At 47.9% G+C, this 26,241-nt stretch overlaps 11 protein-coding genes across 11 annotated transcripts; 4 read left to right on the forward strand and 7 right to left on the reverse strand.

Annotated features, from left to right (window-relative positions):
• Positions 1-440: 440 nt before the first annotated feature.
• Positions 441-1,838, reverse strand: EsH8_VII_000416 (pyridoxal phosphate-dependent transferase; the record flags this gene model as incomplete). Its single annotated transcript, XM_083270549.1, has 2 exons — positions 441-1,466; positions 1,527-1,838. The coding sequence occupies 2 exons, from the start codon at positions 1,836-1,838 to the stop codon at positions 441-443; spliced, it is 1,338 nt and encodes a 445-aa protein (XP_083128106.1).
• Positions 1,839-3,028: 1,190 nt separating this feature from the next.
• On the forward strand, positions 3,029-4,345 carry EsH8_VII_000417 (uncharacterized protein; the record flags this gene model as incomplete). The annotated part of the gene is made up of 3 exons (XM_083270550.1): positions 3,029-3,156; positions 3,215-3,918; positions 3,969-4,345. The coding sequence occupies 3 exons, from the start codon at positions 3,029-3,031 to the stop codon at positions 4,343-4,345; spliced, it is 1,209 nt and encodes a 402-aa protein (XP_083128107.1).
• A 347-nt stretch (positions 4,346-4,692) lies between these two features.
• EsH8_VII_000418 (glycosyl hydrolase) lies at positions 4,693-6,317 on the reverse strand (the record flags this gene model as incomplete). Its single annotated transcript, XM_083270551.1, has 5 exons — positions 4,693-5,349; positions 5,403-5,567; positions 5,617-6,004; positions 6,123-6,166; positions 6,225-6,317. 5 exons carry the CDS (start codon positions 6,315-6,317, stop codon positions 4,693-4,695), a joined length of 1,347 nt encoding a protein of 448 aa, XP_083128108.1.
• A 3,454-nt stretch (positions 6,318-9,771) lies between these two features.
• On the forward strand, positions 9,772-10,105 carry EsH8_VII_000419 (uncharacterized protein; the record flags this gene model as incomplete). The annotated part of the gene is made up of 2 exons (XM_083270552.1): positions 9,772-9,971; positions 10,027-10,105. 2 exons carry the CDS (start codon positions 9,772-9,774, stop codon positions 10,103-10,105), a joined length of 279 nt encoding a protein of 92 aa, XP_083128109.1.
• Positions 10,106-12,388: 2,283 nt separating this feature from the next.
• Positions 12,389-14,853, reverse strand: EsH8_VII_000420 (fungal specific transcription factor domain-containing protein; the record flags this gene model as incomplete). Its single annotated transcript, XM_083270553.1, has 2 exons — positions 12,389-14,687; positions 14,774-14,853. 2 exons carry the CDS (start codon positions 14,851-14,853, stop codon positions 12,389-12,391), a joined length of 2,379 nt encoding a protein of 792 aa, XP_083128110.1.
• A 594-nt stretch (positions 14,854-15,447) lies between these two features.
• EsH8_VII_000421 (Ldh family oxidoreductase) lies at positions 15,448-16,611 on the forward strand (the record flags this gene model as incomplete). Its single annotated transcript, XM_083270554.1, has 2 exons — positions 15,448-15,585; positions 15,676-16,611. 2 exons carry the CDS (start codon positions 15,448-15,450, stop codon positions 16,609-16,611), a joined length of 1,074 nt encoding a protein of 357 aa, XP_083128111.1.
• A 436-nt stretch (positions 16,612-17,047) lies between these two features.
• EsH8_VII_000422 (RraA family protein) lies at positions 17,048-17,952 on the reverse strand (the record flags this gene model as incomplete). The annotated part of the gene is made up of 4 exons (XM_083270555.1): positions 17,048-17,329; positions 17,407-17,577; positions 17,652-17,822; positions 17,899-17,952. 4 exons carry the CDS (start codon positions 17,950-17,952, stop codon positions 17,048-17,050), a joined length of 678 nt encoding a protein of 225 aa, XP_083128112.1.
• Positions 17,953-18,907: 955 nt separating this feature from the next.
• On the reverse strand, positions 18,908-19,553 carry EsH8_VII_000423 (class II fructose-bisphosphate aldolase; the record flags this gene model as incomplete). Its single annotated transcript, XM_083270556.1, has 2 exons — positions 18,908-19,421; positions 19,468-19,553. The coding sequence occupies 2 exons, from the start codon at positions 19,551-19,553 to the stop codon at positions 18,908-18,910; spliced, it is 600 nt and encodes a 199-aa protein (XP_083128113.1).
• Positions 19,554-20,090: 537 nt separating this feature from the next.
• Positions 20,091-20,738, reverse strand: EsH8_VII_000424 (uncharacterized protein; the record flags this gene model as incomplete). The annotated part of the gene is made up of 1 exon (XM_083270557.1): positions 20,091-20,738. The coding sequence occupies one exon, from the start codon at positions 20,736-20,738 to the stop codon at positions 20,091-20,093; it is 648 nt and encodes a 215-aa protein (XP_083128114.1).
• A 564-nt stretch (positions 20,739-21,302) lies between these two features.
• On the forward strand, positions 21,303-21,932 carry EsH8_VII_000425 (uncharacterized protein; the record flags this gene model as incomplete). The annotated part of the gene is made up of 1 exon (XM_083270558.1): positions 21,303-21,932. One exon carries the CDS (start codon positions 21,303-21,305, stop codon positions 21,930-21,932), a length of 630 nt encoding a protein of 209 aa, XP_083128115.1.
• A 153-nt stretch (positions 21,933-22,085) lies between these two features.
• Positions 22,086-25,681, reverse strand: EsH8_VII_000426 (uncharacterized protein; the record flags this gene model as incomplete). Its single annotated transcript, XM_083270559.1, has 7 exons — positions 22,086-24,291; positions 24,348-24,944; positions 25,005-25,029; positions 25,086-25,256; positions 25,326-25,367; positions 25,425-25,484; positions 25,540-25,681. The coding sequence occupies 7 exons, from the start codon at positions 25,679-25,681 to the stop codon at positions 22,086-22,088; spliced, it is 3,243 nt and encodes a 1,080-aa protein (XP_083128116.1).
• Positions 25,682-26,241: the final 560 nt, after the last annotated feature.

Below are 26,241 nucleotides of genomic sequence, written 5' to 3' on the forward strand. Positions count from 1 at the left end.
CTGTTTTGCCTGCGTATCTCGGATCGCTTATATCAACCAGAAGCCTCCAAGTCTCGATGTTGAACTCCATCTTAAACACTATCAAGTCGAGATTGACAAGTTTAGCCAGAAAGGTTGAATAAATACATGTAGTAATTTTGGACAGGCCTTGGGCGATTGTCGTGCCTTTCGATGGTCTGAAAATGTAGCTCAGCCATAGGCATAAAAACCCCACGTAGCAATCAGGGCTGGCAAGGCGGGCGGGCGTCAATTCACTTAAAGATATTGGATAACTCGAAGCAATTGCAAGTCTCTTAAAACTTCTGTACTTCTGCTGAAGAACTTGTAGTCAGTTGGAGAAAAATAAATGGTGTTTCTTCATTTTCCTTATACCCTTTCCCCATTTCCATGTCCCCTTTGCTATGCCATAACTAATATTTTACTTATTGAGTACATCCCTACTATTGAGCGGCAGCAACCGTCTTCTCACGTTCGGCCAAAACAAAACCGAAAGCTTCGTCCAATATCCGCAGACCCTCCTCGATCTCATCTGCATTGACAGTAACCGGAGGGGCCAAACGGAACACGCCGCCCATGCCAGGCAAGTTGACAACATTGCACGACAGACCCAGAGTCATCGCCCTGTCGGAAACGGCCTGGCCAAGATCCGAACCCGGTGCCTTCGTCGTCGCATCCGAGATGATCTCAATACCCTGCAAGAGACCACGTCCGCGGACGTCACCGATGCACCAGTATTTCTCCTGCAGCTTCAGCAGGCCGGCACGAAGCTGTTCGCCACGCTCGGTGGCCCGCTGGCAGATGTTGTCGCGCTCGACGATTTCGAGAACCTTGTTGCCCACTGCAGCCGTGAGAGGGTCGTTGAGATGCGTCGTGAGCCAGAGGAAGCCGGCATCCTTGCACCCCTGCGCAACCTCAGCGGTTGTGCTGACAGAAGCCAAAGGCAAGCCGCAGCCCAGGGTCTTTGATAGGGCGAGAATGTCAGGGACAATGTCGTCGTGCTGGAACGCGAACATTTGACCAGTCCGGCCAACGCCTGTCTGCGCCTCATCGAGGATAAGCAGCATGTCGCGCTTTTTGCACTCGAGGCTCAGACGCTTGAGATACCCCTTGGGCAGGTCGAGGATGCCACCCGTGGAGAGAATGGGCTCCATGATGAAAGCCGCCAAGGACCCGACGCTCTGTCTGTCGATCATGGCCCAGCCAAAGTCCATCTCAGTCTCCCAGTCGTAGGAGCCATCGGCCTTCCTGAACACGGAGCGATAAGCATACGGAGCAGGGAATGCGAGTTGGCCGGGCATTGAGGGGCCGCCGTTCTTCCGGCCTGCCGAGTAGGTCGCGGACCCGGAGCCCTGCGTAAGGCCGTGGTAGCTTGCCGACATGGCGACAATCTCGAATTTTCCGGTATGGAGTTTTGCCATCTTGATAGCTGCTTCTGTAGTCTCAGAGCCGGTATTCAAAAAGAAGGACTGAAAGGGTCATGTCAGCGAATTTACACCAGCTAATCATTTCCGAAGGGCGACAAATACCTTTTCGAGAGGGGCAGGGAGAAGCTTCCCCAGTCTCTCTGCGAGATCTACGACGGGCTGGGTGATCATGTTGCTGAGCAGGTGGTCGAGCTCAGCGACGTATTTCTGCACGACTTCGACGATTTCAGGGTGCGAGTGGCCAAGGAGGGAGCTCATTTGACCGGACGTGAAGTCCAAAATTTGGCGTCCTTCGGCATCGTAAAGCTTTGTTCCCTTGGCTTTGGTGATAATGATAGGTGAGTAGGGAACGCCGGTTGACATCAAATACTTGTCGGTCTTCGCCCAGAAAACGACGGTGCTTTCGGAAGCCATGATTAGTTATCGCGCGTCGCTCTCAGAGTTTGATATATGTGAAAGAGAGACTGTAGTACACAGATTGTATCCAAGATGTGCGAGAAGGACTCTTTTACGAACTATTTATCGCACCCTATCATGATGGTAACTCCCAAGGCACCTTGAGTTTCCCGCGGAGTGAAAGCGGGGCCGGTGGTGACTTCCCCGAGGCAGATGAGTTCCCGCGGATGGACGTGGCAGAACTTTGCTTTCCGGGCGCAATTTGCCTCAAAGAGGCGCCCCCTCTATGTCTGACCCCTTCCAATAACTTTAAAGCCACTAAAACATAGTGTTTGGGCTGCCTATCTGTCTCCTGTTGTTGATGATCTAAGGCAGTCAAGTCGCCCCTGGTTCCATTAATACTAAGCAACCGGACTAGGCACAAAAGGGTTACATTGCTGCGATACTTGATGCCAATCACCAAGTTATGAGAATTTCTCCTCATTTTTAAAATAGAGTAAACAACTATTGCTTCATTCTATGCGTTTTGAGCTTTACTGCAACTACCTGGTCCAGCTTTGCGATGTGTTGATCGTTTTCAATGGTGCCGAACCGGCGAAGTGGCGGTTTCCACGCAAATCGTACAAAGCAGTCCAAGGCAGACCGACACCTGTCAGAAATTCCCTAGTGGTGGGCTTATATACCGTTGTTTCACAACCGTCGAAGCGCGCATAATGCAGGCTACAGCGAGTATGACTGAACGGTAGGCGACGATTACTTTTCAGAGGTAGCTAGCCATCTTACATTGCGATGGGACGGCAAAAACACCAATCAGACCGACCATTGTGATAACTGGTAGGAAAAGCCGGCTGAGCCCATGCAGCCCGTGTTGGCACCTGCATCTCGATGTGAACAATACCTTGATTGTTGAGCACTTTGATTCGTATTGTTGGTCAATTTTTGTTGCTCTGTGCATAAGTCTTTCTCGACAAATCAAAAAACGAGTGTGTATCTGCTGATTAGTCCTGGTGCTGCTGGAGGCCAACAACCCCGCAAGCCAATGCAGCATCATCGCATGTTGCATACCTGAGATGGCCAATCATAACTGATACGACACGACATGCAGATTATATTTGCAGAATAAAACAAGTCACAGCAGTAAGATATATAGGGCAGTCCCCGTTGGAAGGTCTCTTGCAAATTATTGGCACCTCACTGAATCTTTCACCATGGGTCACGAAACCACCCACATACTCGATCCTGATGGCGACGTTGTGCTTGTCCTCCGCAACCCAAATGCTCCATTTGCGATTTGGAACATAAAAGATGAGGCAGAAGACGCTCCTTCAAGCAACAGGTTTGAGCCCCTTTCTTACAATTTGTCATAGCTTCAATGATTCTGAGTCTAATCATAGTAGCTTCAATCTTGCAATAAACAAAAAGAAAGATAAGAAGAAGAAGAAGAGAGCGAGGGCCATTATCTACGATGATACCCCGGCACCAGATGAAACCCCCACTGAAGCACCGCCAGAGGAAATGCTTATCCCAGCACCAGAGCCATCTGTCCACTCAGGGTCAACCCCCGTCGACTATGAGCCTCAACACTACGAAGATGAATCTCTTCTGCTGACAATTGATACTGATGAGGAACCTGAAATCAAATTTCTCGTCTCATCTCGGCACTTGATTCTAGCGTCAGGATACTTCAACGCCAAGTTCACTGGACCATGGAAGGAAGCTTCAGTCGACTCCACTGATGGCCTGTACCACTTGGAAGCATCAGACTGGGATCCTGATGCACTGCTTATACTGATGCAGGTCATCCATGGCCGAACGAGAATTGTCCCTCGTCAGGTCAGCCTAGATATGTTAGCGAGGATAGCCGTCGTTGTTGATTACTACGACTGCCATGAAGTCATCGAAGTCTTCTCTTCCATCTGGATCGATGATCTGAAGAAGGGACTCCCTGCAGAATATGGCCGTAATCTAATTCTGTGGCTTTTAATCTCCCTCGTCTTCCAAAAGGATGAAATTTTCTTGACCATCACGAAAACAACGATCCTGGAAAGCACTACGCCGGTACCAACACTTGGACTGCCGATCTCTTCGACGGTTATTGGTGAGTTACAAATATTGGTCTAATGCAAAAGCCTGGGCTAACTTCGACAGCTTGCATTGATTTGCGTAGAATGTATACCATTGAATTCATATTCAACGCGCTCGAGAAGCTTCGCATGTCGTTTCTGGCCGAGTCGACCACATATTCTTTCGCCCAGTCCTGTAGTCTCCTCGGCGCTCTTGAGAAGGAAATGCACGGGAAAAGAATGTTGGATCCTAAACCCGAAAAGCCTTACATAGGCTACAGCGTAGCCGCCATCGAGAAACAAGTTCTTGGGTTCCGCAATCCAGAAAATCACAATGGGTATTACCATATTAGCTGTAACCTTGTGGGCCTGATCGCAGGCGAGCTCGGTTCCCGTTTCGAAGCGCACAAAAAAGGCCTTAGGCTCGACAGTTTTATATTCACTTCCACCTCCACGATATGAGGAATGCTAGGGATATTACTGCTGAACTGCATATTTTTTCGAAGACGAGTTTTAGATTATCGCATATCACAGTTAAAACTTTCTGATTAAGAAGCCTTGTAAGATGGGACGTTATTACGTCGTGGTAATCAGCTGAGACTTGTGAAGCTGTCTTGGCACAGCAAATACTGCCACTGTTGCCAAGCTACTACCATTCATGGCGAATATGGTGGCTACAGGATATGTAGATTGACATGAAGTCTTCCGGTTTCTTGGAGCATGTTCGGATAGACTCCTATTGACGGTATCCACTCGCGGATAAATGAATTGATTCTTGATATTGATTCTAGATGATTACATTTACTGCCTCAAATGGCAGGGAAGATCAACTGATCAACATCTGGACCCCATCCTTCCGATCTGGAAAATTTGACAGTATTGTCGCCCTGCTTGAGGTCAACATGAATAGCGCTGCTCCCTGTGGTAGAGAGGTGAGAGGTAGGGAGAAATGCGACCGCCTGCTCCTGATCATTCACAGAAACCGCTGCGTGCCGAGAAGTTGTGTCACCGTTCTTGTGTTTGACGATAAGAGTAACGCGGTCGTCTTTCTCTGCAGTGAAGTTGAAGACAGCACTGCCGTCGTCAGCTCCGCCCAGGTATCCGGCGGCCACAGAGCCACTACACTGGGAGCAGTCGACGATTCGAGCACCGTTAGAAAGCTCGGCGGCTTCACCCTCAATCTGTGACGTTGGTGCGGCCTCGGACCAAGTGCCCGCTCCCACATCCAAGTTCCACGCATCGTGCCAGTCCAGCGTCACAGTGGTACCGTCGATCTGAAGCGGTAGCCAGATGTAAGTGCTAGCAGCAAGGTTTGTCGACTGCCACCTGTCGCCCATGTAAATTGCCTTGTCAGTACCCAGAGGCAACACAAAGCTGACTTGGCTTCCATAAGTTTTGGAGCCAACGGGTGCAAACTCGGTCCAGTTAGACCAGGGCCCTGAAAGCGATGTAGCGAAGCTATAGACCTAGAAAGATGTTATTTGATTGGATCGAATCATGAAGGGGAGAATTGTCTCACATTGTCGTTGGGGTTCCATCCAGTAAGGTGGGAGCCGAAAATGAAGTATGTACCATCACGTTTGACGAGTGCAGGCGACTCAGCAAAGTACTCCCAGCCAAAGGTCACCTCGGCAACATCGAGGTAGTCATCAGTAAGTTTGATGATACGGGTTCCATATTCGCGCTAACAATATCAGCATCAAGCTTTCCGGTCAGTGTAGCATTGTCCTTACATCTTCAGTTAAAAGATAGGCGCTTCCATCATCGTCCTTGAAAATGCCAATGTCGCGGCTTTGAAAGCCAAAAGGACGGAAGCTTCTGATGTACTGGTACTCGCCACAGACAGTGTCACCGGTCGCCACGCCAACTCGGGCGTCTTTGTAATCCGAAGAATCGACGTGAAGATGGAGGACGTATTTGCCCGTGGCATCATTCTTCGTAACCTTGGGCCGCTCAATGATGCGATTGGGACCAAGGTCACCAGCTTCTTCGGTCCGACTTAAGAGGCGCCCTTCGAAACTCCACTCAATCAAGTTGGTAGATGAGTAGCAATTGACTGCTTGAAATGCCGCGCCTTCGGTCTTCTCTTCGCCTATCATGTAGTATACACCACCTTCTTCACTGAGGTATGAGTTAGCCGCCATTGTAATCTAGACATGAACCCGCATCGGTTTTTTCTTCTTCTCGTTTTCGCTTTGTGTCTTGTCTTGGTGATCGTGAGGTAGCATAAGCAACTTACATAATGCCAGCTCCGTGAGCCTGCACATGCTCCCCAGTGTTTGTCTGTATCCCAATCAGAATAAAGTTTCCACATCACCTCATCATTACTGAATCAACTTACAGCAGTCCACGTTGCTCCAGAGACAATGCTAAGTGCCGCTCTTGCACCACTGAGGGAAAGAGCAGCAGCCAGGGCGATGCGAATAGCGTGCATTGTAAAGTCTCAGGCTACTGGACTAAGATGACTTGGTCCTTGAACTTTGAGTGGCTAAACCTTCACGTACGTTTGTATTGGGGGGCATTCGAAATGTTTTGTATATATGCTACCGAATGGTATCTTCTTGGCGCCCTTCTCCTAACCACATGTTACGTCGTAACGCAGCATCAAAGACCTTTTTGGTCGTTGCGCGTATAAGCGGTAATGGCTCGGGTCAGTATCAGGCGAACGAGTAAAGCGTCTAACATCTGATCTACGAGAATTAGGTTAGTTTCCCGAACAAATCACACGGATGGGGATCCCGGAGCCGAGAATCACATCGTCCCCCCAGTTGACGGATGGTACCCTAACGGCGATGGTAAGCCATCTACCTCCACAAAACCCCGCCTTTGATGCGGGAAAACTTGATCCTGGGGTTAAGGTGGTCGTAAAAGACGATGATCTGCAGGCACATGCACATGCAGGCCCAGGGGAAGTATACGGGATAACTTTTTTCAGTCACGCGTAATTCTACTTGCACTCAGTACCGGTATTGGCGCACCACGTATTTAACGCCAAGAGAATTCGACATTGCGGTCAGAATCAGAGGCTTGAAATGGGACTGCCCCACAATGACGTATGAATTTGAGGAGCGGTTTATACCATTCCATGTTGCCCAATTCGGACATAGAAGTGGCTGGGTTATAGATATACTTTTTCGCAACCTGCTCTTTTTCTTGCTTATTAATACATGTTTGTGGATAGATTCGTGTAGATAAAGTTAGGAGTGAAAGAACTTGGGAGTGGTTTAGAGCTTGTTGCACAATAAGGCCACCTATTGTAGACATTGATAACATATACAGCGCTACGTTGCAATCTAAAACAGCCTTGCCCAGTATAGCTATTGTAACTGTTTTGGGGAGATGTTAGATGACTCTGAAGGATTCGTGGTGCAGAGGTTAAACACCACAACCCCCCTCAAAGCAGAGCATGGGTTTCCGATCAGGGGCGCCTACATGCGCGAGCTAGCCATAATCAGACAAAAAACTCCCTATCGCCCATGCTCACTTTTGATCGCGACTGTAAACCGGGGCTATTGCGAATATAAGAATGGTCTACAGTCCATCGTAGACGGAGACATTCGGTTTCATGATTTCTTTCCGTAATGGAGCCCGTTTTAGAGACCGCCGTTTTGGTTGCTAAAAGCAGCACTCGATGACTGTTTCTGGTCCGAAGAGAAAAACTGTTGAGACCGGACTAGTAGTTAGGTAATTGACAACTAGTGAATACCTGGTGTTGTGTGTTTTTGACTTTCAGTGAGACTTATGTCGATTCTGTTTTGCTCAGTCTGCAGTGGGTGCGGACACGAGCTGCTGGGTGGATAGAGGGTCTCCTAGGAGAGCGGAATTTCCTGCTGACTATACCCTCTTTACATAGTCCCTTTTTATCCTCCTAGTATATAATGTGGAAGCCACCGTCTGTATTATGTTGTGCGTTACATAAATAGCCCCGATATCACTCGTAATTATCCAATACTGCATCGTTACCTGAGGGCGTGGTTACAGATTTGTATACGGCAGAATGTCTGCCATATCCGCAGCCAAAGTCGCAAAACTGCGCCTTTAATAAAGAAACCGCTGACAGAAAATGATTTACTTGGGAACCACGGCTACGAAAACTAGTGAGATGAGCAGGTAACGCGTTAACTGTGTGAAATATCTCCCCGGTTGATATGAGGATAATCGAGGACTCACTTTTCAACCAGTTAGACAGAGAAAGAAAGGAAAGACCAGTAAACGATCCGTGGAAATCAAGTTCTGTCTGTACACCTTGACGTCTTGCACAAAAGTTGCCACGGGACGCTGTGAGCCACGTGCCAGAGTTCCGAGTCGTTGAGTGATGTCTGGATATGGGGCTATTGGACTCTTTCGGCCTTTGCTTAAGTTTGGCCGTTTCAACAATCCAAATGCGTACTTCTGACCCCTCCGCCACAGCCGAATCTAGATTTCGACTCAGCCGCATTCGTGCCTCGGCCCTCTCCCCGCCCCATGAGCCAAACGGCGATGCACAGCCAATCAAGCCATGCGTTATTTGATTTCCAGGTAGTTGGATCATCGGAGTTGGAGATCATACGTCACATAATCGTCAAAAATCCCCGATCTCTAGCTTTGCTCCCCAACTTTTTGCAGCGGGGACACAGCATCTACACCAATTCTGGACTGAGTTATTGGGATCATGCTGGCATAGACGGAGTGGGGACTATCGGGGGGATCGGAGAGCTTTAGGGGCCCGTGTTGGACCAACGGACCAAGGCAGTGACGCAGGTTAAGAGTCCGCGGATGTCCGATCTCTTGTCAGAAGACCCTTCCCCCTTTTGACTCCGACGGCAAGTTTTCAGTATGCCTGCAATTAGGTCCCTCAATGTAGTCTTCCCTCCGCATGATTTCACCGTCCGAACACTGCTCGCTAGATTACGATGATGTTGTCAATCCTTCGTAGAAATGACATATTATGAAGAGGTTGAATTTCAATAAGAGCTTCTGATTTCTAGACGAGTGGGATCTAAAGTATCTTATCATTAAGTGTAAGGGAGCATCCGAGTAAGCTATAAGTAAGTAGCCCATTCGCATCTTCCAAATGTCTTTGGGATTGGTCGGTGGGCAAGCAAAAGCGTGCGAGCGATCCATAAGCAGTATGCTTCACGTGTTTCTGGAGACGAACACTTACTTCCGAGGTATCCAGCGGAGCGGTCCCCGGCAGCAACGGCCAAAATTTTGATGAAGCATCCCAGTTATTCGTCAATCATTTGACGTCTCGTCTGAAGTCTCACTCATAGACGCCCCACTTTCTCTCGTTCAGGAGAAGCCGCCACTCTTTCGGGCCTTGGATTTACCTATCTGGTGATGTGTGCCGTCCCGTCTTTCAATCGTGAAAGCGGGTAGGTGACATCCATGTACGGTCCATCAATGTGTGACGCACAACGGGGTCCTGGAAGCCTCTATTGATTTCCTCCGCAGCTTAAAACGGATGCCGATTGCGAGAGCATGAATGGACGTCATCGTTTAACGTTCTATGGACTGCCAAAAGAAGGTTCGATGTGGGCCATTCGTACTCAATCGGGCTGCAAGTCAATTTATGGCGTGGCAACTCTGGGTCGTATTCGCAGAATTAATGCAACACACTCAGGGGCTGTGAAGTCGATTCGGAGTGTATATATAGCCAACAGTAGACGCAGTTTGGAATGAATAATTGTCTGAACACTATTATCTATCGCCAACACTACAATCATACAATTTCTAAATATCAGAAGGCACACATCCTTGTTACTTGATCAACCCAAATACAACAAAAGCCACCTCTCACTCTATCTTAAATCTCTATTTTTTTACAGCAAAATCCCCGCAAGTCGCATCTCGTTGAGAAAAGACTTCTTACATCCTCACCATATCAAAATCCACGATAACTAGCCAAAATGCGTTTCTCAACCGCAATTACCCTCTTTGCTGCGACTCTTGTTGCCGCCGCACCCGCACCTGCAGACTTGAGCGATAAGAGTGACATAGTCGCAAGAGAAGACGGCGGCGCAATCGCTACTTGCGAGACAGCTACAGCTGCGGAACATGTCAAATGCATCGACGCATGCGGTAAAGATGCTGCTTGCATCACTGCTTGGTATTTCATCTCTTTCAGTAATCTAGCACTGACACCAAAACTGACAAACTATCAGCACCGCCAAAGCTGTTGCAGGATACACTAGCTGCGCGGGCGTTGGTCCTGCGCCTGCCCCCGCCACTACCAAGGAGTGATCGAACTCTGGTTATGACTTTATGATTTTTTTTTGGAAGCAGAACGAGTTGATGATGCTATGGTTAGTTCTTATGCAGTTCAGTGAGACCAGCATTTGGAGGATTCGTTTTTATGAATGAGCGAGTTTATATGTAGAGCACACCTTCGTAAACGAAAACATTTAAAATTGTTTACTAGGCAAGATGACTTAGATTCCATGTCTTTATCAAGTCTTACCTCAGATTGTGGAAAACCAGTGACTTATGTACGCACGCCATGTAATATGACGAGAAAAGGCTTGTGATAAGCCGTAGCGAATAAATACGCCTGTTACGGGTAAACACAAATGGAATCAAAGCTAAAAGACTATTAAACAGCGCATTATATGCGAAAGCAACAGATTACAGGTCTACTGACAGAAGAATCTCGCTCCCCAGCGCGATCGGGCCGTAACCGGCCGCGCGAGAGACTGCCTTAAGCAGTGGCTCACAAAAACGTTTTTGTATCATGAAGTAGCATCCATGTTAGTCAAAAAGCAAGATGATTTTGCGCATGATGGATAATGTTTACTTTGGTACGACTTGAAAGACATTCCCTCCTCGCGCTGTACCCATTTATGCTTTCGAAAGTCCTCCCGAATTTTATGCAGCAAATCATGCGTCCGGGAACATGCAGAAGAAAAATCTCCAAACCGAGAAATTCGTATTAAATAACAAAGAGAAACAGTAGACACAGATAGTTGATCATGTTTTCTCGCGGAGACGATGGCGTGAGAATCGGCCGCAGTCAACTCCTTTATTCCCGAACTAATTATACAGGCTGTTCCTCAGGTGTTGACAGACCTGTCATCTTCGAGACCAAACCAGAAAAGTCGCACATGTACTCATCAGCAGGGTCAACTTCGAAGTCAAACCGACAGAGATCCTCCTTAAAAGGGAACATGTAAGTTTGCGTTACCCTGACGCGTCGACATATTAAATGTTAGCAAAAACGTCCAGGCTAGCTGCTGAAATTCAGACAGCTTGAATTCCATAATCACTAGAATAAGGAGACAAATCTCACCAATGGTGCTCCTTGCTCGCTTGGTACTCGTCCAACGCGGCACGGTTCTTGTGAAAGCTCAGAAGGGCAAACTCGAAGCCTTTGCTGCGCTCAATGGGGTCGGTGACTGATGGCCCTCCCACAATCAAGCGATTGTTCATAACACAGGGAAGTTCTTTCAGTTTCTTGAGGTTTTCCACAAATGCTTCTTTGTGTTCCTTCGTAACGTCCGCTCGGAACTTGAAGAAAACTACCAGATTCTACTTAGTTAACTTGGCGGTAAGATTCAGGCTTTCATCACGAACCCATATGAACGATGGTCATATTGAAAATTTGTGGTTGAATAACACAGATAAAAGCCAAAATCAAGAAACGGTTGAAGTCTACCTGAAATTGTCGCAGGTAGATCGTATTGCCAGTGGTAACAGGTTACTGATCAGTCTCGCTCTGGTATCCTACTTTACGTGGCCCTGGATAAATACGATTACTTTTAAAAAGAGCTGCCTGGAAAGTATGAACTCTACGACGTAACGGGGCTGGTACCGATGCTGGGCATGGTGAGCTCGGCATTATGACCGGTCTGCACCGGGTTGCAACCGAGTACCCAAAGTGTACAATGACAGTCTCCACAGTTTTCATTGCGCAAACCTAGTCTTATTACTTCTCCGTTATCTTTCTGTCATTACAGAGCTGCAAAATGCCTGGTTATCATGGCGAGTTGGAAAATGAGAATACTTCCATCAAGTATCGTTTGTTGACCTTCTTACCATACACACATATCAACTCGGTCATTCGAATCTGCATTTGGGAATACCACTTTCAGATGATGCGTGAGGCCACTGACTACATTGCAAAGGTGGAAGTGTAACAGGTGCATATGAAAGGCTTTCTACACGTATCGATGATTTCCTATCATCACAGGCCACAGGTCTATTAACCTATCTACGTTCAAAGATTTATGCTCTGGGACGGTTCCGGGTCGTGGCCACAAATGCCTGGTGTCAAGTCTGATCCGCTCCACCTTAGCTTCCATTTCTGGAGTATTATAGATTCCGTTCTATATTCAGATAAAGACAAAGATTTGTCAAACCACTGATACATTTGCCCTGGCAATGCCCAGTATCGATCATGCATTAATACGGGCTTGTAATTTTGTTACATTTGACCGGGATTGAACTATAAAAGTCTTCAGTCGGGGTTTCCAGTATTGCCATTGAAAGAAGAAGGAAGTTTATCCCGTGAAATTCTTGAAGGCATTGATATTAAAACATCATAGGTGCATGTCCATCCGAAGTGCCCAGACCAGCACCGGAGTCTAGAAGCCAATTGAGATCGAACCAAGAACTCATGTCTCCAAGTTCATTGAAGAACGAGTCTGGTTCGAATTCACCATTAGACCCCATGACACCTTCTTCGACCCCTGATGCTGCGTAGACACCACCTTCGGCCGACAATACCGGTGTATCACCGCTATTGTTTCCTTCCTTCACACCCGCACTTGACCTCTCTTGAGCTTGCGCCATAGATAATAGCGAATGGCCAGCGACGATTTCTGCACTAGCTTGACAGTCTGCTGTCTTCCAAGCCATCGTTGTCAACTGAACAAGTCTCTCGAACTTGACCACGGCGTCTGCTGCTACGCTCCAAGTCTTTGCGAGGTGTTTGAGAAGGCTCGTACAGGCTGAGGCGTTACTGTTGAAAGCATCCAATGTCATGTTTTGCTTGATTTTAGGCACGATCCATACGCAATACAAGAAGGTAATGCCGCTTACAAAGACCGTATGTGCAGTCAGCCAGGTATTAGACAACTTAGAAAAGCGGTGTAGTTCAGAGTTGATCAGTATCGTTGCCACAGCACTCTCGTAACATATATCCCAAGAGTCCAGGCTGGGTCGAGTGATCGCTGGTGATGAACGGTACAGAAGCATTATGCAATGATGGTACTTCAGCTCGAGGTTATGTACTACGCCGTCAGAGGTGCTTCGTCGGAAGCCTCGACGAAATTCAGCTCTCAAGCCCTCAAGTAGAGAATCGCAGCGTTTTCGCGTATCTGTTTGCCATGTGTCAAGATCCGATGGCCAAGGAAATCGATCCGGTAGATTGACGACTCGGTGGAGCATGAGTTTAATCTCCGCTGTAATCTGATCAAACTTGATGGAGTATTGTGCTGCGGCGTAGGGGTCAACCACAATGCGAGCGCGTTTCGTTGATTGATGGGTTGGGTGGTCGTCCTCGGGAGTCGGAGCACTTGGGCCGACAGTGCCGGCCCCCATTTGATCTGTCGAGAGATTGACGTGCCCAGGAAATTCTATATCGATTGCTTCATCTCGAAGAGTCAAGGGACGACCGAGAACTACAGATATAGTTCTTTCTAGCGAGTAGGCGGACCAGAATATCCCTCTTCTCAAATTGATGCGGTTGGGGGTATTTGGTTGTCTGGTAAGAGGAGAAGTTCGGTGGGTGTCGACTACACGGCGCTGGAAACCAAGATCTAAACAGCTGGCAATGATATTCATGACCAAGAACCAAGCGTTTGGGCCGTCAGGAAAATAGAAACTGGTCAGTGCAAGTAGCAACATGATCTGTAGGCCCTCGATACTATCGTGTAACGCAAGTGTACTGACTCTCTGCATGGCAGTGGCTAGATAACGCTCTGATGAGAACTCAGTCGATAACCGCGATTCAAGAATACGAGCGCCCAGGGCTAGAACAAGAAAGGTTTGAACAGAATGAAAAGGAGAAAGAGATGCCTCAACTTCCGCCAGTGATGGCATTTGCAGAGATCCAGCTTTTTGCGTGGTGTAAAGACACTCGAGATGATCAGATACAGTGTCTTCGTCTAAGAAGGGATAAATTGGATGAATGGTCTGGAAATATGCATCCGCAAAATGTTGTAGATCAACCTCTGATTTCCAGTGTGGTGGAAATGGTTGATGTGTTGGTGAAGACGATTGTGCTACGGTTCCCCCCTCAGGAGCAGTCCAGCTGACAGACAGCCCTTGAGTCTGAGGTATCGCCGAGAATATCAGGCGAGCGAAAGGGACGCCTGACGATGGCCCAAGGTATTTCGATTCTTTCGAATTAGCTAATGATAAAAGGCCAACCTCATGAGCTAAGGGCTCGCTTGGGCCAATCTCTGTAGATGCAGGGCTCAGAAAGGCAACGTCCGTAGGGTTCGTGCTAGCAGTAGATGGATTGGACGGAATATGATGCTTGACGAGGCCAGCATCGCCTTGGTTGGCGTCAGAGCCATTGGGGTTTGAGAAGTTGTTTACCCCTGGAAGTGATTCCATATCAGCAGCCTGTTCTTGTTCATCAAAACCTTCATGACGTGCTGACTGGCCGGCAGAAATTCCGTCAATTTCCTGCTGGAGCCACGTCTGAGTTGGTTCGATAGCAGTATCGAGACTGTTTCCAGCCTCAGGGGTTGTAGTGACCATGATACATGGTTCTGTGGTAATCCGCGCTTCCAATATGGGAGCCTTATTGAGCTCGTCGGGAGCTACCCGACGAAGGGAGTCCTCAAGCGACCGCAGGCGGGCCTCGAGCTTCGTAATGTGGCTAGATAGAAAACATGCAAGTCAGCCCCGAGTGCTTGAATGAATGAAATTCCATGAATAAAGAAACAATACAGCGGCTTCACTGACCTGACAGCGTCTGGGTTGTTGGCAAGATTGGCCCTGACGCATAGATGACCCGAACGAGCACAGTTCGTACACGACGGCATTTCATCATCGCAACGGATTTTTTGATTCCGACAGCGCGCGCATGCCGTGCCCTTCTTCCGACCTGTCCCCGCCATCGGTTGCCCGGACCGTTGCCGAGTAGTGACCGGTGAGACAGACTCATCAGCATGCCAGGTAGACGGTCCGTCTCCGTATTCTGCCATTGACCAATCTGTGGAGAATATTTGGAATAGCGGTGACTGAAATATCGGGTTACAGTTTCTGATCGCTGTCGCGTGCTAGAGAAGGGCACCGATACCTCGAAGGGGAGAGAATCGGAAGCAAGCCGATAAGTTGCGTGCAAAAATTGCCCTTGTTCATTTTCGTGGCTGGCCTCAAGCGTCGATTGATGACAAGGGTGCGGGGTTGGTCTCGGCTTTATCCCGATGCCAAAGTTTTGGACTGGTTGGTGTCATCGGCCTACGCCGGTCTACGAGGGTCTGAGCGCTAGCATTTTTGAAAGCAGCTTTCAATTGAAGAGGATCTATATCGGCAAGGCTCATCCTGACAACATTGGTTGCATTTTCTATTATCTTTACAAGTCAGGATTGCAACATTTGAAATCTCTTAGGAAGAGTTTCTAAATCACAAACGCCATGTCTTCCACAGCTTACTACGCCAAGCCAAACGAGGCCGTAGCCTTCGCCAAGTCGCTACTTGTCAAGTCTGGCCTTCCAGAGGAAGATGCTACCATCATGGCCGATTGTTTGGTCCTGGCAGATACCCGTGGTGTGGTGAGTTTCTGTCTCTTTGGATTTATTGAGTCTTGGTCGCACAACGCTTCGATGATTGATACAATCTAATCTGACTTCGCCCTCAAACAGGACACCCATGGTTTGGCGAGATTGCAGCAGTACATTGAGCGAGTCAATAGTGGCCTTGTGAACGCCAAGCCCAACATTCAGATTTCTGAGAAGACACCTGTGGCGGCGCATTTGGATGGAGACAATGGCTTCGGCTTCATTGTCGCATCCAAGGCCATGAAGGATGCCATTCGTCGGGCTGAAACATACGGCATTGGTATCGTTACCGCAGATCACTCTAATCATTTCGGCATGGGCGCCACGTACGTCCTTCAAGCCCTTGACGCCGGCATGATCTCTCTTGTCTTTACGAATTCCGCCAAGCAAATGCCGCCTTTTGGAGGCAAAGAGACGCTTTTGGGCATTTCGCCGTTCGCCGCAGGGGCCCCAAGCAAAAACGAGGTTCCTTACATCCTCGATATGGCCCCGTCTGTCGTTGCTAAAGGCAAAATCCGTAAAGCAGCCCGCCGGGGCGAAAAGATTCCTCTAGGCTGGGCATATGACCGAGATGGAAAGCCCACCGAAGACGCCAACGAAGCTCTTAATGGTTCAATGGCACCTATTGGCGGACCCAAGGGCTCTGGTATTGCAATTCTTATGGATATCATGTCCGGAGTCCTCTCTGGCGCGGCGTTTGGTGGCGAGGTTGGAGATCAATACAAGGATGCGCGGCCGCAGAATGTTGGTCATTGTTTCATTGCCATCAAGCCAGACATTTTCATGTCCTCTGACGACTTCCGATCGAGGATGGATACCCTGGTTCAGCGCGTCCACGGAGTTCAGCCGGCAGCCGGATTTAAAGAGGTCCTTTTCCCTGGTGAGCCAGAGTACCGGCTTGCGAAGGAGCGCGAGGTTCAAGGCTTGCCCTTCGCGGATGCTGAGAAGATCATGTTTGACGACTTGGCGAGCAAGTACGATGTACCTGAGTTGAAGCTGTCAACAACGCCATTGCAATGACGAGTTCGGTCTATGCTTGGGCCAAAAAGGAATCTTCTATCCAGGATTAAGTTCAACACCATGAGAACCCCCGTAGGATGTCAATCCCAATAGAATATGATTGCATTACAGTTCGATATGCTACTACAACTCCAAGATGATTTCTTTCATTTGAAATGTTCTCCGTGACAAAATTTTAGGTTTTAATTATCACAATTCAAGACTGTCTTTTGTTTCTGTAACTTTCAAGACGTTGGAGCGATCAGGCCAAATCCCATACTGGTTCTGGATGCGGTAGTAAGGACATGTTGTATTTTAATATACGATACCCCGTTACCAACTGAATGTTTTGTGTATAATGCAATTATTTCGTCGAAACTTCATACATACATGTATTATCATATAATTTCGAATTTAACTGCTGCTAAGAATCACGCATAACTTGTCATAACCCAGTTTATTTGCCTCTGAAAGTGGCAAATGCTTCCTGAACCGACATTCCGCCACGGATTGCCTCAGCACACTTTTCGTCTGCTGCTACCAGTCCGGGAACTAACTCCAGAACCTTCTCTGCAAGGTCCTCGGGAATATATACCACACCATCTATATCCGCGACTATGTAGCCTCCAGGACTAATGACGGCTTCTTGCTTCGTTGACCTCAACTTGACATCAACGTTGACTTCGGAAGGAAAGCACACCGCGCCACCGGCGGTCGTGCCAACACCTCTGGCGAACAACTATCGATCCATAAGATTAGTCTCTCATACCCAATGATTCCAAAATATAATGGCTTTCATGAGATTCATTCACTTACTGGAAACCCTAGATCTCTGTGCTCTTGTATGTCTCGGAAATGTCCATCGATTATAACACCTTTAGCACCAAGAATTTGTGCTCTCAGAGACATGAGGCCACCATAACAAGCGTTGATATGGGGAAGTGGCTGAGAGATGAATAGAATGGAATCCTTCGGAATTTGGTCGATCTGGATCAATGTTAACGGACATGTCAGCTTGTTCTATATGACGGTTGGCAATGTAGAAAGGTACAGCTACGTACATAATTGCCTTTCACCTTAGGAGCGCAGGTTTCACTTTTGGGTGCAAACTTGACTGTGAACACAGGGCCAACAATTTTGGTCCCTCCAGTTTGATGCTCGGGTGAGCATAGCACCAATCCTTCGAGAAAGCCGCCGTAGATGTGACCCAATTTCGACAAGCCGTCTGAGATCTGTGGATTTCACGTCAGTCTGTTTTCAAGCTGCTAGAACCTCCGTCTTTCTGTTTAGGTATGTAAAACATCATACATCGCAACTAGACCATTTGGAGAGGCGCTCCACGATGTCCGAAGTCGAAGCCATTGTCGTGGAAACCTTTTGTGGTTGGAGTTGCAAGCCTATTTGACGAACCGCAAGGCCTGAGTGTTGAGTAAAGAGATATGGCCGTTAGATTAGTCGCATAGGAATGCCACGATATAATAATTGCTGATTGATGACGTTGATGTAGCTTTCAGCAATGGCCAATATGGAGTAGCTTCGCAAAGTGGAATTTGATGGAAGCCGGCATTCTCCGAGGTAAAGCGTTCCAGCTCGGAATAAAGCCGTCCCTCTCTGTCGGTGTTCTCCTGACAACTGTCGGATAAAAGCCGGGTCTTGTCGGCCGGCAGCAACTGTCCATCATTACAATCCGGACTATTTGTTCTTCTACCTTTGAACATTGAAAAATAAAGTAATTTCTCGGCTAGCTGCAACTTTTGTTTTGCGATACATATTTAGGTCACGTTTTGCAGCATGATGATAGTCGTACTTTGAAACAAACATGGCAAGGAATGTTGACAAAAGCTCTATGGTGCTTCAATTGAATGACAAACAACTGCTCACGACAGCTCTTTGCAATCACATAGTATAACCTGCAGCGCTTGACCGTAGAATAAAATAAAATATACACGACAATAATGCTAACTAATTCAAAATTCTGGTCTACTACTCCCATGGTCTAAGCTTTCCCAGCAGAATCGAGTACTTCTCTCATTACTCGTTCAACCGACTTGGCGTACACCTCGACTGCCTTTGCCTTTAAGACTGTGAGTTCCAACTTCCCAGCATTTTCAGCGACAAATTTTGTATAGTCGTCTCGAACTGTCCTGTTCAAATTGATTTTGACCATTCCATGCTCTCTCGCAGTTATGAACAACGCATCTGAGACTCCGTGTGTTCCGTGCAAAACAAGTGGGATATTGGGGACAGCATGATGGATATCCATCAACCTAATCACTATGGATAAGAACCAGCCTCTCAATTTTTCATGTTACACAACTCACAATGGGAGTTTCCAGAACGCTTCCGGTCCACCAAGGCCGTAATTGCCATGGATATTTCCAAACGATGGCGCGAGGAACTGTACGCCCGTATGTTTAACGAAGTCCCTTGCATCCTCAGGACGTGTTAGGATGGTGTTCAGGTCGACTGTCGGTAATCCGTCTTCGCCACCTTCTATACGGCCCATCTCTGCTTCGATAGCAATACCCTTGGCATTTGCAATCTTGACAATGTCTCTGCACTGACGTGCATTCTCTTCTGGATCGCGTATGGAGGCGTCTATCATGATCGAATCAAATGGGAGCCCAAGGGCGGCCTTAATATCATCTGGCTCGATGCAGTGGTCTAGGTGTACAGCAATGGGTACTTTTGCGGCGTGCGCAGCTCCGACCACAAACTTGACGAATTCAGATCCCTGAAAGTTTATGGTCCATGGGAAGAGTTGGATGATGGCTGGCGACCTACATGCTTCTGCAGCACGGATCACCGCCATGACTCCATCATCGTTGTAGCTATGCACGGGTTAGCTTCTGAACGAAGTAAACGAGGTGTGCCTACCAGTTATACGCTCCGACAGCGTAACCACCACCTTTGGCTGCTTCAATTATCTGGACCGTCCGATTGGTAAAGGGAAAAGAAGCCATGATGCTCAGGGAGTGAATTTTGCGGGTTTGAAATGATTACAAAATGATTTCAAACGTCCTATCGGTTCAAACTCATATCTGGGAGGACTGAAAGTAAATAGTTTGGGCCTGAATCGGAGCTTCAGCCCTATCGGCATAATCCCGAGCCAGTTTGACGCCGGTGCTATAAACCGAAACAAGGTAGAGAGAAAAGAAATCCACACCTACGTTAGCTATCTTAACTACAATTACTCACATAAATATGCTAGGTTGCAGTCTAAATATTAATCAGAATTGAGTAGACATAGGTTTCATCTTACATCCCTTGCCATCCCTCTGGTTTCTTTATCCAAAGAAAGAAGATGCACGACAGGGGTAGGACTTGCAAATGCTGGAAGTGTTGATGTTTGAACGCATGTCGCCGCACGACATTGGGCTACGAGATCAATCACACCAGATTGAGGTTCGGTGCACAGATTTAGCGGCAGCACTCTAGTGAGTCTCGTCTTTAGGTTCAGCTGGAGCCAAGAATTTCTAGTATTGTGAGAAAAGGGTAGACTATTGTGACTTTGGCAGATGGAATGGCGCCATAAATTTGCCGTTGAACATCATTCCTGAACCGGTATTGATATTCTGGTCTCCATGTCCGAGGTGAATGCTTTGCGGTCCCGTTCCATAGTTGTTGAAAGAATTAGCAGCTTCATCATCCAACGACGGAGGTATCTTGGATACCGCTTGCAAAGCGTCCTTCAGAGAATTGACCTGATCTTGAGTAACAGCTGGCGGCTTCGCAATAACAAGAATACCATCCAGAATCTCCTTCATTAAAACCTCGACTCGCCCACCCTTGCTAGCAGCCGATCGATAGCGAGCCACTCTTGGCCCATCGCCGGGGGGAATGACAGCGTCGAAGATGTTGTACAGCTTTTCAGCCCTTGTTTGAACCTTCTCCGCGGCCTCCTTTTCCTTCTTTGCGACAGACTTGTCGTCCTCATTTTCGGGCCCGGGTTTGGGTTTGTTCTTGCTAATATACGACTTGATCGATGTTAACGCTTCCTGTGCTGTCGGCAAAGCCTTGGCGACTTCGTGAAATGCATTGGGGAGGTCTGCGCCATCTTCGAGGCTGGCATAAACTTCTTCTGTGTTTCCTATGGCAGTGACAGCATCGCGGATTGACCGGGTGACTTGACTAGCGGAGCTCGACATGATTAACCGTGCTGTATAAACCAAGGCGATGGGAAATAGGTGGCGTCTCTGAGGTTTCCGGTGAACTCGATCCAAATTTAAAGGCACATACAGGGCAGAATTTGAATGCAGCCTGCCATGGTCTTGAAATAAAGTCCGGTCGAGGCTTTTTCAAAACCCCGGCGGGCAATGTTTCTGGTGTCAATAGTGCCATGCAAATGATCATGTGTTTTTGTATTCCAATTGGCCGTGGCTTGCATGAGGCGGAGCATTAGCTTAGGCAGTCATGCATGAATTTGATTCTGCCTCGCGCTGTGTGACCCGTTTTCTATCCAACCACATCTTTTTATTAATCAACTCAGCCACCTCGGGGCTGGAGAGGGGTGCGGCCGCCAGAGAGAACGCAGCCTCGATTGTTCAAAATCACCAGAGTAGTAGCAATAGCACCTTCGCGCAAATAAATAGTGCCCGAGAATACAACATTTGTTACAACTGCCTTTGAACAAGGTTAGCCTCTAATAAAATCGTCGTGGAGACTATTACGAATAGACAACTAATGAGGCAACAGATATTAATTCCCGAACCATGTCAGGAGCAGAAGTGATCGGGCTTGTCTCTGGCATCATCGCCATCATCGACGTAATTGTCAAGATACAAGACGCAGCTCAACAAGCATCGGGCCTTCCGGCAGCCTTTAGAGACGTGGCTCGCAGAATGCCACTACTCAGGGACACTATGCTGGCCGTCCAAGAAGACCTGTCCAGCGGGGGAGACGACCGGTCATTTGAGGCTTTAGGGCAGGTCCTTGATAGCTGCAAAGAGAAAGTTGATTCTCTAGAGAAGATTTTTCGAGAAGTTATAGTCACCCCAGACGCCTCTAGGACTCAGCGCTACACATCTGCTGTCCGAACATTAGGCAAGGGTCGCACGTTGGAGGACCATATGAGTGGGATCACAGCCGACATTCATTTGTTAATGGCGAATTATGCCATCAAGGCGGCCACAAGAACGAAGCTTGGGGGCATTGTTGGAGAGATGGAAATTTCGCAAAGTCACCAAGGCAGCAACTTGGAATCTTACATAGCGAATCATGGGACAGGGTCTCAGAACATACATACCGGGACTGGAGATCAAAACATAAACAGCGGCTCTGGCGGACAGTTTAGTGGCCACTTCGAAGGTCCTTTCAACTTCTCTTCCTCTGTCAACCGATAAAATTCTTGAGTGTTCCATATCACAAGAGAATGGAAAGTTGTTGTCTAAGCATCGAATGGTATTTAGATTCGTATAGCCACTTCTCACTCAAAGGCAAAGAGAATCAATTCAATTGTTTGATCAGGACTTTAATTCAAACCAATGAAATTCCAACTATAACAATGATACTATAAGTGTATGCTGTCCATTTGCTGCATGGTCACGAGCCGTCCATTTTTTAGCGTCCTGGATGCGCGTATTCGCACCCATTTTCACAAGGCATAACGTGGCAAGATCGTTACCTCGCTTAGCCGCATATATGAGAGCTGTCTCGCCTGTGTTATCTTGGATGTCGAGGCCTATACCCAACTTTGCCAGCTTCCATATTGTCGACATATCTTCTCCTTGCACAGCATGGTGGAGCGCCGTCAGACCTTTCGTGTCTTGTAAAGTTGCATTTGCTCCACCATCCAGTAATATTTGAACGGCTTCTTCAAATTCTGATAGAGCAGCATAATGCAGAGCTGTTCTCAGCGTCATATCGATGCTATTGATATCTGCTCCCCTCCTGATTAGAACCTTGATGGCGTTGACATGGCCTCCCAGCACTGCATGATGAAGCGCAGTCAGTTCATTCTTGTCCTTCTGGTCTAGACTAGCTCCGTTGTCAACCAGTAACTCGATTATTCTTTCCTGGCCTTGATCAGCTGCTAGATGCAGAGGCTCGAGGCCTTTTTCATCGGCGATCCGGACATCGGTTCCTTTTTGGACCAAGTACCACGCTACAGAAAAGTCACCTCTCGCAGTAGCCAAATGCAACGCCGTTCTTCCTTGTTGGTCTTGAAGGTTTAGAGAAGCTTTAGCCTCTACTAGGAGCCACTGTAAAGAATTGTAGCCCATTTTCACAGCATGATGCAATGCAGTGTAGCCATCTTTGTCTCGGTCGTCAACCTTGGCGCCGTGTCTTAGTAAAACCCATGCAATGTCCTCGTTGCTGCCCTTTGATGCTTGGATTAAGGGCGTCAAGTTGTCCTTGCAGGTCGAGTTAGCATCAGCCTTAAAATCCAGGAGCAACTTGGCAACCGATGTGTGGCGATGTAATATAGCCCATCTCAAAGGAGTGAGGCCCTCGTCTTGATCCCGGAGGTCGACATCAGCATTGTTTCTCAGCAGAAAAAGTGCCAAAGGCCCGTTTCCGTATTGTGCAGCATGACGTAGTGCTGTCCATCCATCCTTGGACCGCCGGTTGACATTGCAGCCATTCAGGAGCAGAAGTTCCACCATGTCCAACTGCCCATAATGTGCTGCCCATCTCAGAGGCGTCCATCCATCGCGGTCTTCTTCGTCGACCTCGACTTTGCTCTGTATGAGCAGGGCGGCCACATCCTTAAGGCCATGGCGCAGAGCCCATCGAAGTGGAGTCCAGTTTTGCCTGTTCCATGTGGCTAATTTGGCGCCCGCCTGGATTAAAAGGCGCACAATATCCGTGTTCTCACAAGCAACTGCTATATACAATGCAGTATTCCCTTGACGATCCTGAGTGTTCATATGAGCTTTGTGTTGTAGGAGGAGCTGCGCAATCGCGTTGTGTCCATAGCGGGCTGCCCAATGCAAAGGAGTTTGCCCGTCATCGGTTGTCGAGTTGACACTCATTCCGCCGTCGAGGAGATCCTTTGCCATATTTGGAGAACCCAAGTAGGCGCATGCATGCAAACCCGTTACACCTTTGGCTAGAGAAGGGTTACGAACTTGAAACGAGAATGACAAACACCTTGTGTTTCTGAGAAAGCTCAAGGCACGATTCTCAACTAGGCCGGCATGTTCTGCCTTGCGAAGGTGGTTGTACCAATGGTCGGCAGCGTATTTAAGTAGAGGATACTTCAGGATGAATTCCGAAATGTCGATACTCGACAAAGAAGCCTCGGCGAAATCCTTGAACGACAGGTATTCAAGACACCGAAGGGCGATATCATGGTGAGGGTCTTGGGGTAAATGTTCCGAGCCCCGGATGTGCATTAAAACTGTGTCGTGAACTGGCCGAATTAGACCCTGTTCTTTGTCGACAATGATGATTCCAGCGCAGGAGGATGTCAGTTGATCCATCGACGGGATATACTCCGTGTTCAACGAATCCGTGTTGCCTTCGACTGCAAATGCGTGGGTAACCTCATCAACTGTTACTGGACGCATGGACGAAAGAAGCCACGATAAAACGTGCCATGCCACCTTTCGCTCGAAATCTCTTTGCTTCTGGATTCTTTGCAGTGCTGCATCGAACGTCTTGTCGCGGCCTTCGGGCAGCTTGCCCAACATCTTGCGAAAATCGCCAAGCAAGTGCTGTGCTGCTAAACAATCCATGTGCATTTTGGCGAGAAGGAACCTGGTTTTGGGCTTAGTAATTGAACAGATTAAATACAGACGACGACGATTACTTACATGCCTTGGGCTTTTTTAGTGATGGTGCTACAGATATTGTCCTTGAAAGAGGGGTCGTTCGCAAGACCCTCGCGAGTGAGACGGGACATCTCGTCATTCTCCTCAAGGCGCATCTTGACGTACATCTCAATGTCATCGTCAGTCGCCTCTATGATCAACTCTCTATCAGATTCAAGTCTACCTCTCGTAGTAGTACCTGATCTTGATGTGATAAGGACATTCCACTTGTTTGTTAGCTGCCGTATTCCCTTGAGAAATCGGTCCTGTATGTGGGGATCTCCGACACTGTAGCAATTGTCCAAAGCATCCACGATAAGGAATACTTTGGAAAATGCCGAAGATTCTGCTGCCAGAAAACTTAAACACTCTTCCGCGCTGGGTGACGTCTTTTGAGCTTGTGTTTCTGCGTAGTATTCCTGGAGAGAGGTGGAAATTGCATGGTTGGGTTGAAACTGACGAAGCAATTGCATAAGGAGATTGACGAACAACGATTCCAATGTTGGCTGAGTTCTGTCGTCGTCGTGGAAAGATACGTACAGACAGCATGTTGTTCCTTTGTCCTCTGATCTTTTTTCTATATATTCCACAACGATGGACCTTCGGAAGACAAGTGTTTCAGTGGTTGACCGCATCGGACGGGGTTTTGGGTATACTTACGCCAGGGTACTCTTACCGGCGCCAACTGCCAGGTAATATTTAGTTCATGATAACAATGACAAATTCATGGTTTGGTCTTACTGATGCCGTCCAGCCAGATGAAGCTGCCCACTTCGGCTTTCCACTCCAAAAATTTCTCACAGTGCAGAAGCCATTCACCCGTGCCGGGGGTTCTCTGCGAAAGTAACAGGCGGTGTCTTTCAGAGAAACTCAACTTCGAGAAATTGCTCAACCAGTCGACGACATCAGATGCTAAGGCCATTCGCCATCAGTACATCAAATATCTAGTCTGAAGCTCAATCTTTTACAAGTATAACTTACCAGAAGGCGGACGAGACTTTCCCCCTAGAAAAGAAAGGATACCTGGGTGAAATCGGAAGGGTCAGCTCAATATCTTGACAACTGAAAGATACAAAATACCTTCGCCATCGTCGCCCAGCAGCCTCACTAGTTCATGTGAGTTTTCGGGTCTTGCATGTACTGCAAACGTCATTAACCAGTGAATGTCCATTTTTTTCTCCGATTCGACACTTACCAGCCACCTGGAAAAACTTTTCTATGTTGTAAAGTTGACCACTCGCAGCGTTGATACTCTGCGAGCCTTGTCCGGAATGCAGAGTCTGAGCTCCAGGCCCATGATTTCCCACCGACGAGGAGACAGGAGCAGCTGGCTCCATTATCGCCAGTTTTGTTTGGTCACACTTGCGAAATGCGGACGCTAGACAAATTGTACGACAGCGGAGGTCAGTGGAATACTATATTAACAATTGAGACCGCGTTCAAGAGATAGGGGCTTTGAAATGGAGGACAGAGGCCCAGCGGCACGGTAGCACGAGTTGGAGGGGCCACAAAATGGCGCAGCAGATGGCAATGCATATGCGTGATACGCCACCAGAGCAGGGGTATGTCAGCTTACCTGCAAGGAGGTCAGGCTGTACTCCAGATGGCCAATGGAAGTCCATTCATTCGGAGCCTGCTGTAACCTTCCAAGCCGTACATCAAGTGCGGGGTCTTGGGTAATGCTGGGGGGCTGGTAAGATAAATCGATAAAAAATGGCACAGAAGGTTGCATTCCTCCTTAACATGTTCCAGCCACCCGGTTCGCAATGGTCGTCGTGTAATGAACCAAGCTCGCACTCGTTCTGCTTGCTACGAGATTCCAGGCCCGGCATCAACAGTAATATTTACCTTGGGGTTGGATCTATGTCTATTGTGATGGTGGCATGCCCATGTCGCG

The sequence above is a fragment of the Colletotrichum jinshuiense genome, chromosome 7 (genome assembly GCF_051148585.1).
Source record: "Colletotrichum jinshuiense chromosome 7, complete sequence".
NCBI classification, from domain to species: domain Eukaryota; kingdom Fungi; phylum Ascomycota; class Sordariomycetes; order Glomerellales; family Glomerellaceae; genus Colletotrichum; species Colletotrichum jinshuiense.